The sequence below is a fragment of the Myxocyprinus asiaticus genome, chromosome 24 (genome assembly GCF_019703515.2).
Source record: "Myxocyprinus asiaticus isolate MX2 ecotype Aquarium Trade chromosome 24, UBuf_Myxa_2, whole genome shotgun sequence".
NCBI classification, from domain to species: domain Eukaryota; kingdom Metazoa; phylum Chordata; class Actinopteri; order Cypriniformes; family Catostomidae; genus Myxocyprinus; species Myxocyprinus asiaticus.
This window is the reverse complement of record NC_059367.1, coordinates 11863964-11876631: the sequence shown is the minus strand read 5'-3', so window position 1 is coordinate 11876631 and position 12668 is coordinate 11863964. Positions and strand designations below refer to the sequence as shown.

Below are 12668 nucleotides of genomic sequence, written 5' to 3'. Positions count from 1 at the left end.
ATTGGTTGAGTCAATGTTGCTATGTTGGGCTGCTTGAAGAAACAGCAATGTTTTAATAGCATCATAGAGCCACATTGTTTACACTTGGCAGGGAAAACAATCTATGAATGGGTTACTTATATTTGACTCTGTATATTAAAGGTGCTGTGAAGTTCTTCTTTACCGTTACACTGATTCCTTCTTTTCTTCAGCAAAAGAAAACCATTGGCAGAATTTCATCTCTGTCAGCCCTTTCCCTCTTAGCTCTATACTCATTAGCAAACGACACATGGAAAAGCGTTATTGGTATTTTCTCAAAGTTCAGTACGGCCCACAAATTAGCAATTTTTTGGTTTCCAAGATAAAGTGCATCAACACAGCTATTTTTCCAGGGGACGGCAAGTAACCTTTTCAATTCGGCAGAGCAAGACAATAAACAGACTCAATATTGCTGATGAGGTGTCTATATGAGAGGAGCAGAGACACTTTAACCATTTTCCACGGTGAAGCTCTTTTGGATGAGCCGGGAACAGCATGCTGATGAAGACACGTTTATATGTGTCGGAGAAGATACATGAGCCATCGGCGCACACAGAACCTTTATAAGGCTGTGCTGGAGAGATGTTATTGCGTTTGCTCATTGGCGCAGACCAAATCCTCCATATCTGAGGCCACTTCTCATTTTTTTCACTGGACAGCTGTATTAATTGGTAATTTCCACACAGTTTTCAGTGTCAAAATGGGACAGAGTGAATGAAGAAGATTGGTTGGTCTTTATTTGTTTGTTTACAAATTTACTTCTGGTTTATTTGTCATCTGTACTCAGTGGGATGTGTCTTTCAGCTCATTAAACCCCTTTTACCATTTCACCATTTTTCTTCCTTGTTCCTCTATTCATCTTGCCTCCATTTAGGTTTCGAGAGGGTTTAACTTGTTGGTTTCATTGTCATGATTATGGTATGGATTGTGATGGATGGAAGGATGGATGGATAGATAGATACATACATACATACATACATACATACACTGGTGGCCAAATAGTACAAAGTCTGGAATAAAGTACAGATTTTGCTCTTATGGAAAGAAATTTGTACTTTTATTCACCAAAGTGGCATTCAACTGATCACAATATATAGTCGGGACATTAATAACATGAAAAATTACTATTACAATTTGAAAAAAAAAATCAGAACTTCTTAAACAACTTCAAAGAGTTCTCATCAAAAAATCCTCCATGTGCTGCAATGACAGCTTTGCAGATCCTTGGCATTCTAGATGTCAGTTTGTTCAGATACTCAGGTGACATTTCACCCCACGCTTCTTGTAGCACTTACCATAGATGTGGCTGTCTTGTCGGGCACTTCTCACGCACCTTACAGTCTAGCTGATCCCACAAAAGCTCAATGGGGTTAAGATCCATAACACTCTTTTCCAATTATCTGTTGTCCAATGCCTGTGATTCTTTGCCCACTCTAACCTTTTCTTTTTGTTTTTCTGTTTCAAAAGTGGCTTTTTCTTTGCAATTCTTCCCATAAGGCCTGCACCCCTGAGTCTTCTCTTCACTGTTGTACATGAAACTGGTGTTGAGCAGGTAGAATTCAATGAAGCTGTCCGCTGAGGACATGTGAGGCATCTATTTCTCAAACTAGAGACTCTGATGTAATTATCCTCTTGTTTAGTTGTATCTGGGCCTTCCATCTCTCTTTCTGTCCTTGTTAGAACCAGTTGTCCTTTGTCTTTGAAGACTGTAGTGTACACTTTTGAATGAAATCTTCAGTTTTTTGCCAATTTCAAGCATTGTATACCCTTAATTCCTCAAAACAATTATTTATAAGTTTCTAGAGAAAGCTGTTTCTTTTTTGCCGTTTTTGACCTAATATTGACCTTAAGACATGCCAGTATACTTCATACTGTGGCAACTCAAAAGCAAACACAAAGACAATGTTAAGCTTCATTTAACGAAGCAACTAGCTTTCAGCAGTGTTTGATATAATGGCAAGTGATTTTCTAGTACCAAATTAGCAATTTAGCATGATTACTTAAGGATAAAGTGTTGGAGTGATGGCTGCTGGAAATGGGGTCTGTCAAGATTTGATCAAAATTTATTTCTTTCAAACAGTGATGGTGCTGTTTTTTTACATCAGTAATGTCCTGATTATACTTTGTGATCAGTTGAATGTCACTTTGGTGAAACTAATTTCCTTCCAAAACAGCAAAATCTGTACATTATTCCAAACTTTTGGCCACCAGTGTAGATAGATAGACAGACAGACAGACAGACAGACAGACGGACAGACGGACAGACGGATGGATGGATAATGGATGGATGGGTGGATGGATGGGATGGATTGACAGATGGACAAATTTATATATGATGGATGGATAGATTGATGGATATATAAATGAATACACTGATAATGGATAGAGAAACACGGATGGATGGATGGATGGATGGTGTAAGGATTACCCGGGCGACCACCAGGGGTCACTATGTATGTTTATTGTTCATTTCGTGTCTTTCGTTTGTTTATGGGTTTTGTAGTTCTTTTTCATGGTCTTTGTTCATTGGTCCTTGTGTTCATTAGTGTCAGGTGTCCCTCGTTTCATCATTAGTTCTCTGTGTATTTAATCCCTGTGTTTTCCTCTGTTCATTGACGGTTCTTGATCTGTTAAATCAGTCTGTAATGTGCTTTGTGTTCTAGTTTTGCATTGTCTCTAGTGTTTTGCATTTTTTCTGTTTTTATTAAAAACTGCAATTGGGTCCTGCCTTCTCCAGTCTGCCATCATTACAGAAGAACCAACCAAAGAAATGGATCCAGCAGTGGAACTGATTTCTCTGAAGCAGGAGGGTGACACAATTGAAGAGTTCACTGAGCTTTTTTGTGCCCTCGCAGATTGTGTAAACTGGGGAGAACTCGTGTTAAAGGACCTATATCGATTTGGGCTCAACGAGCCCATCAAGTCATGGATGCCAGGAGGCAGCTTTAACTGTACTTTGGAACAGTACATAGATTATGCCGTACTGCTAAGTTCCAACCCCCTACATAGTGGGGTACTGCTCCAGTCCCCATGTGGCTCTCAAGGCTTCCTCCTCAGAGATTCCCATAATGGAGGTCCCAGTGGTCCCCAACTTGGTGGTCGAGCTGACCACGCCTGCCACAGTCAACGAGCCAGCACCCACGCCTGCCACGGTCAACGAGCCAGCACCCACGCCTGCCACGGTCAACGAGCCAGCGCCCACGCCTGCCACAGTCAACGAGCCAGCGCCTGAAGCCTCGTGCGTCCCAGAGCCAGCACCTGAAGCCTCGTCCATCCCAGAGCTAGCGCCTGAAGCCTCGTCCATCCCAGAGCTAGCGCCTGAAGCCTTGTCCATCCCAGAGCCAGCACCTGAAGCTTTGTCCGTCCCAGATCTAGCACCTTAAGTCTCGTCCGTCCCAGAGCCAGCGCCTGAGGCCTCATCCGTCCCAGTGCGAGCATCCTCGGAGGCCGTTCCCACAGCAGTGCTCTCGGCCATCTGGAAGAGGAGGAGGAGGAGAAGAGCTCCTGCTTCCCAGTTCTGCCAGCACTCATGGCCACAGAGGTCGTTCCCCTGCCACGGCCAGCACTCACAGCCAAGGAGGTCATTCCCCTGCCGTTGCCAGCACTCTTGGCCATAGAGACTGTTCCCCAGTCGCTGCCATCGCTCCCGGCCACGGAGGCCATCTACGAGCCTGTCCTGTTCCCTGAGGCTGTCGACGAGCCTGTACAGTTTCCTGAGGCTGTTGACGAGAATCCAGTTCCCTGAGGCTGTTGACAAACCTGTACTATTCCCTGTAGTCATTGAGTCTGTTCAGTTTCCTGAGGCTGTCGATGAGTCTGTCCAGTCCCCTGTGACTGTCAACGAGCCTGTCCAGTCCCCTGAGACCACTGACAATCCTGTCCAGTCCCCAGCAGCCATCAACTTGTCTTTTGCTCAGTTCAGTGGCCAGCACCTTCTCAGACACAAGCTACCAGTCTATTCAGTGCCCAGCAGCCGCCCACTTCCAGTATGACGCCTGTCCAGCAGCCGCCGCCCAGTCTGCTGACCCCTGTCCAGCGACTCCGCCCTCCAAGTCTTCCATGGCTCTGCTCCTCGAGTCTTCTATGGCTCTGCCCCTTGAATGCCTTGCTCTCTGAGTCCCCTAGAGCCTTGCTCTCTGAGTCCCCTAGAGCCTTGCTCTCTGTGTCCCCTAGTGAACCTGAACCCTTGCCTCCTGTGGCGCCATCTCCTGACCCTCTGCCTCCCACGGCTCCACCCCCTGAGCCTCCTCCTCTTGCAGCTCCACCCCCTGAGCCTCTGCCTCTTGGGACTCCATGCCCTGAGACTCCTTCGGCTCCGCCTCCTGTGGCTCCACCCCCTGGGCCTCCGCCTCCTGCGGCTCTGGCCCCTGGGCTTCCGCCTCCTGCTCCTCCCATGAATTTTTGTTTTTGTTTTTATGTGTTAAGGAGCTTCTGGAGCCACTCCTTAGATGGGGGGCTCTGTTAGAATTACTCGAGCAACCACCAGGTTTATGGGTTTTGTAGTTCTTTTTCATGGTCTTTGTTCATTGGTCCTTGTGTTCCTTAGTGTCAGATGTCCCTCGTTTCATTATTAGTTCTCTGTGTATTTAATCCCTGTGTTTTCCTCTGTTCATTGTCGGTTCTTGTTCTGTTAATTCAGTCTGTAATGTGCTTTGTGTTCTAGTTTTGCATTGTCTCTAGTGTTTTGTGTTTTTATTAAAAACTGCAATTGGATCCTGCCTTCTCCAGTCTGCCATCATTACAGATGGATGGATGGATAAGTGAATGGATCGATTGATGGATGACTGGATGGATAGATGGATAATGAATGGACAGACAGACAGGTGGATGAAAGGATGAATGGATTGACAAATATATATATATATATATATATATATATATATATATATATATATATATATATATATATATATATATATATATATATATATGATGGACGGTTAGACTGACAGATGGCTATGTAAATGAATAGAGGATGGTTAGATTGATGGATAGAATGATAATGACAGATGGATGGATAATGGATGGACAGAGTCAGTCGGACATGAGGATGGTTGGACTGATGATAGATTGAAAGATGGATGTATATAAATAGATAGATTGATGGATGGATGGATGTTTTCAATATGGATGGAAGGATAGATAAATAAATGGTTAGACTGGTAATGATGCACATGGATAGATTGATTAATAATGGAGAGATAAATGACCTAATAGATGGATGGATGGATGAATGAATGGAGAGATGGATTGGTTTGTTTTCTGGAGGGCGGGAAGGCAAGTTATGTGTGTGACCTCAACACACCACTTCATTTTGCTCACTTACAGTTTTACACCAGTAAGAGTCCCACTGTGGAGGTCCCCCTCTCCTCTCTCTGCAGCCCCAAAAGCTCTGTGTGTCATTCTCTTTATCAGTGCACAGTTCCTCCAGCCTGCAACAATGACCTTCAGCATGCAGGAAGTGTGACATTTCAGTAGCTCAGCCAGCAGAATACAGGCAGAGGACTAACCTTTATTGCTCACTCACCCATCTAGAACTTCTCTCATACTTACACAAAGAGCCGCTTTTCACAGCCCATGACCATTCTCTGCCTCACAGAAAAATGTCACCACATTATTTATGATCTTCTATAAATGCTGTTTGTGTTTTTTACGTGTGTGTGTTTTGTGTGTGTGTGTGTGTGTGTGTGTGTGTATTTTGTGAGTTGGTTTTGGTGGTTTACGAGGACCTTTTTTAGATTATACACTAGTCATTACGAGGGTATTATGCTATCAAGGTGGTTTATGAGGACATACCTAGTGTTCCCCTAGTGCCAAATGGCTTAAAAATCATACTAAACAATGTTTTTTTTGAAAATGTAAAAAAGGTTTCAGTGATGCTTAGGTTTATGGGTAAGGTTACGGTTGGGGGATAGAATAGCAAATTTGTACAGGGTAAAAATCATTATGTCTATGGAGAGTCCTCGTAAACCACCAATACCAAGGTGTGTGTGTGTGTTTGTGTGTTTAGGCGGGTTTGGGTGGTTTACAAGTACATTTTTGTAGGTTACAAACTGGTAATTACAAGGGTATTATGCTATAAATGTGGTTTATGGGGACATTTCTAGTATCCCCATAATTTAAATTGCTTTAAAAAAAACATACTTTTTTTAATTTTATTTTTTTATGTAAAAATGCAGAATGTTTTTTGAGAGGGTTAGGTTTAGGGGTAGGGGTAGGGGTAGAATTTATAGTATCAGTATATCTATTCATACAGTATAAAAATCATTATGTCTATGGAGAGTCCTCATAAGGATAGCCGCACCAACGTGTGTGTGTGTGTGTGTGTGTGTGTGTGTGTGTGTGTGTGTGTGTGCAATTTAAAGGTAAGCTCGGTCTTTTTGCACCTAATGCATTGTGTACATGATTATGTGTTGTTTTTTTTTTTTCAAGCTAAGCACTCTTAAAGGAATGGTTCACCCAAAAATGAATATTCTGTCATTATTTACTCATTTATTATGTACACATTTACCCTAATGTAGTTCTAAGCCCATATGACTGTATTTCTTCCGTGGAACAAAAAATGTGAACTTTTGAAGAAAATCCTGTCTGCTCTTTGATGAAAGTGAATGAGAATTGGGGTTGTCAAGCTCCAAAATGACAAGAAAAGCACAGTAAAAGTATCATAAATGTAGTCCAGACAACTTCTGACGTCTTGTGTGAGGAACAGACTGAAATTTTAAAATTGTTATTCACTGGAAATCTTGATATCTGGGGGCCTGGGTAGTTCAGCGAGTAAAGACTCTGACTACCACCCCTGGAGTCGCGAGTTCGAATCCAGGGTGTGCTGAGTGACTCCAGCCAGGTCTCCTAAGCAACCAAATTGGCCTGGTCGCTAGGGAGGGTACAGTCACATGGGGTAAACTTCTCGTGGTCGCTATATTGTGTGATTCTCGCTCTCAGTGGGGTGCGTGGTGAGTTGTGCATGGATGCCGCGGAGAATAGCATGGGCCTCCACACGCACTACGTCTCCGTGGTAACACGCTCAACATGCCATGTGATAAGATGCACAGATTGACGGTCTCTGACAAGGAGGCAACAGAGATTTGTCCTCCGCCTCAAGGATTGAGGCGAGTCACTACGCCACCACGAGGACTTAGAGCGCATTGGGAATTGGGCATTCAAAACTGGGGAGAAAAAGGGGAGAAAATAAATAAAAAAAGCTCTCCATGGCATGTTCATGAAATAAGTAGTCTAATTCATGAACGAACAATTCTTTTGAGTCTGTTTTTTACATTGAATACATTCATCCAGTTCACAAAACAAAATCTGTTTTTCTAATTCAACTCACTGACTCGATCCGGTTGCAGTGGTTAACTGCTCCCTGTAGGAGAATATTATCCATAAATAACAACCAATAATAGTGTGTTCCTCACACAAAGCTATCGTATGGCTTCAGAATAGTTGGAATATGATTATGGAGTCATTTGGACCACTTTTATGAAATTTTATGGTATTACTTTTGTAATTGTATAGCTTGAAAGCCCCAATCCTAATTCACTTTCATTAAATAGACAAGAGCAGCCCAGAAATTCTCTTTTGTGATCCACAAAAGAAAGAAAGTAATACAGTACAGGTTTAAAAGACATGTGGGTAAATTATGACTGAATTTTCATTTTTGGGCGAACTATTCCTTTAAGCAATGTTATAAATTTGTTTTGTGTGTTTTTGGGTGGGTGTGTGCGTGGTGACAGTAGGGCACAAAGGGCAGTTCTCCAGCTGGAATGTTGCCCTCTCTCTGCCTATTCAGCACACAGCCTTCCCAAAGTTCATGCGGCATAATGAAGGAGAGCTGCCTCTGGAGAGAGTCATGTCTCAACTGTGCTTAGCCACCAGCTACACATCACACTGACACTAGATCAGTCACCTTTACTGGGCAAAGTAAACATTTACCAGCCATTATAGCTGAGCCATGGAAAGGCACAGAAACTTGCACAGAGTGCAGTGTAAGCAAGCACACAAGTGAAGGAAAAGTGGCGAGAAGGGAAAGTTGCCAGCATACTTAAGTACTTCTGTAATGGACAAAGTGGCATAAATTATCAGAGCAATTTAAATGCAATCCATAAATAGTTTCCTAAATCCAATCAATAGCTTCCTTCTCGTGGCAACTCTGAGCCTGCTGTATAATAAAATGGGTTTGCATGAGAATCTTTGCAGGCTGATTATTGTGCTATTTTTGTTTGTTGTTATTCCCCTAAAGCTGCTGATGATATCTCCCATGTATGCTGTCTTTGTTTAGGCTCTATTGTCTTTGTTTTGCTGTTATGAATCACTCAGTGTATTTATCTCTATGTTTGTCCTCTCCAGTCCAGTACATCGTTTAATCGTGATGTGGTCAAGGCCGGCACGGGTCGCCGGTTTCTGGGTGGTCTGCTGGACGACACGTCTTACTGCTACACACTGGAGGTCTCCTTCTACAGCTACCTGACTGCAGGAAGTACCTCACCTGTGCCATACACTGAGGACAGCTGTATCCTTTTATTATTAGTTTGTCATTTAGAAAACACAAGAGTGACTTACAGTACAGTTATTAAAGGGACAGTTCCCATGGAGAAATTTGAAGTTAAAGGGATAGTTTACCCAAAAATGAAAATATTGTTATCATTTTCTTACCTTCATGTCATTCCAGCCCTGTTTTAATTACTTTCTGCTGAGGAAGTCAAAAGATGTTAAGCAGAACGCCAGAGCTACTTTTTTTACATACAACAAAAATGAATATACTGCCTAAAAAGCACCATAAAAGTTGTCCATATGAACACCTCTGCTAGAGCTTACAAATCTAATTAATGCTCATGTTGAATTGAAAGATTTTGCATTTAAACATGTTGCACCAGGTTTGACTGAACACAACCACAAAAACGTGACTGCAAAGAGAGCTTCAACAGAGGGGAAGATTATCAGTGCATAACAACTTAAATTTTGGTCTATTCCTCACACCAAGGCATCGTATGGCTTCAGAAGATTAGGAAAATAGTGCATGAGTTGTATGGACTAATTCAATTATACTTTTATGGTGATTTTTTATTTTTATTTTATATATAATTTGACAGTATAAATCACCACCCACTTTCGTTGTATCAGACATTCTGCCTAAAACCTACATTTGTTCCATGGAGAAAAAATAAATAAATACTGGATCTCCCTCCAGTCCTCCATCCCTTATTCTTTCTTTTCTTCAGGCACTCCTCTATTTCTCTGTGTTTCTCCTTGGGTATTGCTGACCCTGAAGCCCCCTGCTGGCTGAATGAGGTATGAAAGATAAAGTGAGAAACAGATGAAGGGCAAACACTTCTCGTTTTGTCTCACCTCTGCACATTTGTATTGATTCAGAGTGAACTGTGTCTCAGCTCTGATTGAGTTTTAGCTTTTTAGATACAGGAATAACAGGCATTATTCAAAGCTGTAGATGGCTCAGATGATTGGTAGATTATTTTAAGAGAGGCAGTCTTGGAAGAGTACAAACCCAGATAGATCCTCTAGCAGTTGGTTATAGATCGTATGTGAGTTGGTTTGGTCTCTAATACCTAATACCTGAAGAGAGATATTCATTAACATTCCCCTTTTAGCTCAATTGTAGTTGCTTGGCTGGTGCATACCATAAATACTGTATATTATCCATAAAAGATCAATTTCACAAGTCCTTTTCACTACCTGGTCTTATAGAAACAATTTTGCTAAATATTTTTTACATATCACAGCAGTTTCCTGGTCCAATAAACACTAGAGGTGATACAACAACAATGACTTCTATTCACTTTCACACAGATTACAAGTAAATGGCAGATTATCAGTTCATAAACACTTACACATAAACACTTTTCATCCTGTTCCTCACACAATGCTCTCTTATGACATCAAAGCACTTTTACTATAGTGCATGACTTGTAGGGCGATAGATTTTAACGTTTGCATTACATAAACAACTGCATTTACTAGCTTGTTAGAATGCGCCTAACGTGCGAAGGACCGGGGTAAGAGTCCTGAAGAACACCCAAGTCAACATGTGAGCCGAAAGTGTCATTGATGCACCACAAAATGACTTCATTTCTTCATTTCACATTTGCTTTTATGACACTATCGGTTAGGTTTAGGTTTCAGATTTAGGGTAGGAAGGTCAGATTTGTTGATTTAAATATCGATAAAGCATTAACCTGTTTGGAAGAAAATTTAACTTTTAGTGCCACACAGTGGACATTTCAGCCCGGAACTGTCACGATACGTGTAATGAATCACATAATATAATTTTGCAAAAGTGTCACCACTGTCATATAATTTTCATAAAATCAGGCTGGAAAATACACGGCTACTTTTGAATGGCCATCAAAGGAGAAACAGATTTTTTATCTACCGGCAGGTGCAGATGCTGTCAAAAAACACCCAAACCTTGACCCTCTAGATTAGAGCAAGCCAAACAGTGATGAGCAAACAGCCCAGTGTATCTTCCTGTAAGACTCTTGCTTCAACTACAGCAATTAAGAACTCCAGTCTCATTGAATGTTCCCCCTCTTGAGGAACATATGGATGGTGTGAAGACCCGATTTTCCAAAATCGATGCTGCAGCTCTCTAGACAAAAGCCAATGACTTGTGCTGCTGTCTCATTCTCTGAAATTATCTCTCCAATGTAGGCGCACCGGCCAACATACTGGGGTGGCGTCACGGCTCAATAATGAAGGCTGGGGTGATAATGTCACTCTATTGAAGCTCAGCTCTCTTCCCCGCATTCAAGCCGCATGCTGGTCGTACAACTCCATCCCTTTATTTACCGGGAGCGATGCTCGCTCATTGATCTCTTAATTATTCTGGGAATCATTATCAGAGAGTGAGGCTTTTTTGGCCCGGCTTGCTGTTAGACACGAGATTGGCTGGCCAACAGAAGTGTGCTGATATGCTCTGTTGTTGAGTTGTGTTGATGTGGATGTGGTGTGATAGGAGGGTGAGTGTGTCTGTGTGTGTTAGCAGATAATGCATTTGTTTTTCGGTTGATTGAGGACTAAAGGTCCATTTTCACATTTTTGGGTTTAGAACACAGAAGTAAACAATATAAGGGTAAACACTACATGTAAATGGGAGATCATAGCAAATGTTATTCCAGTGGTACCTTTTGCTCCAAAAGCAAAAGCAAAAATCCACAAGTAAAGGGATAGTTTACTTATAAATGAAATTTAAGGGTAATTTACTCACCCTCATATCGTACCAAACCCATATGACTTTCTTTTTATCTGTGGACCACAAAAAGAGATGTTGGGCAGAATGTTAGCCTCAGTCACCATTCACTTTCATTGGATCTTCTTTTTCATACATTGAAAGTGAATGGTGACTGAGGCTAACATTCTGTCCATAATTTTTTTTTGTGTTCCACAGAAGAAGTAATATCAGGTGAATAAATTTAGGGTGAGTAAATAATTATGAAATTTTCATTTTTGGGAAATTATTTCTTTATTTCTTGTCAACAATAATATATACAATATTGCTAATACAATAAAGCTATTTAATGTCACAATTAGCATATCACATTTCTTAAAATAAGACTGCTAATTCATTCATTCATTCAGCAAACTAGCTAGCTAACAAATAAAGCAAGAAAATGTTTGCACTCACCATCGTAATTGAAGCAATATAAAGCAAAATCATTTTTTATTCTTTTCTTCTTTTTGCAATTTAAATGATAATCCTGGGAATGTGTAGTAATGCCGTTAACGCCATAGCAGAAGTTTTGACTAGTTTGCTAGATTTTTTTTTTTTTTTTACACAAAGTACAGTGTTATAAACATACATTAAATAATGTACATTAAGAGGGGGAAAAATAGCTTAATTTGCCCTGTTAAAATGCTGTGCGTTTAAATATTAAAGTTTCCCTCGCTTTCTAACTCTTTGCAAACACCAACAGGACTAGAATCCAACTGTAAGAATATTTTGACTCCAGTAATACAGATCCAGAGAGCTTTGGGGAAATGGTCAATTAAGTTTTTATTATTATTATTATTATTATTATTATTTATATTTCTTTAAGCTGTGTGCAGATTCATATCTGAATCTGAGGTATGGTCTAAAAGAAGTTTTGTTCCAAACAGTGCAGAGATAGTGTGTAGCTTAAGTGCCCTCTAGTGATAGGAATAGGGTGTGTGTGCACACAGGTGCAGCATGTTGTTATCTGATTTTTTTTATCTGTAATCTAACATTTGATATATTTCTTCATACAATATTCTATTCTAAGCCTATGTTGTTTTGAATGTGTGCCTCTGCAGACACTGTAGTGATCTGTAGCTGTCAGATATCTGTATTCTGAGTGATTCTGAGTGTTGTTGAATGTGTAGCTAATATGAAGAGGTTTTTGATTAAAAATACTAAAATCACCTCTAAAAGCACTGAATGTCCAGAAAACACTCCCTACAAATCCAAATCAACTTTGACTAGAGAGTAAAGAGCTGTAGAATCTAACATAGGGACAGGTCAAATATTTAAAAAGTAGTCTTGTTTATTGTGTTTTGGCATCTTGTGTATCATTTACAGCTACTTTTGTAATTGAACAGCCAAAATGATTCAGATTGAGAATTTACTTAAATTAATTGATTCAATTTAAAGGGCAAATCCACCCAAAAAATTGTATTCT

At 40.8% G+C, this 12668-nt stretch overlaps 1 protein-coding gene across 1 annotated transcript in view; it reads left to right on the top strand.

Moving 5' to 3' along the window:
* LOC127415255 (cytosolic carboxypeptidase 6-like) overlaps positions 1–12668 on the top strand; it is a 594524-nt gene that overhangs the window by 563581 nt on the left and 18275 nt on the right. Inside the window, exon 11 of the mRNA XM_051653931.1 lies at positions 8365–8527. Coding sequence (XP_051509891.1) covers positions 8365–8527 — 163 coding nt within the window. The remainder of the gene's footprint in view (positions 1–8364; positions 8528–12668) is intronic.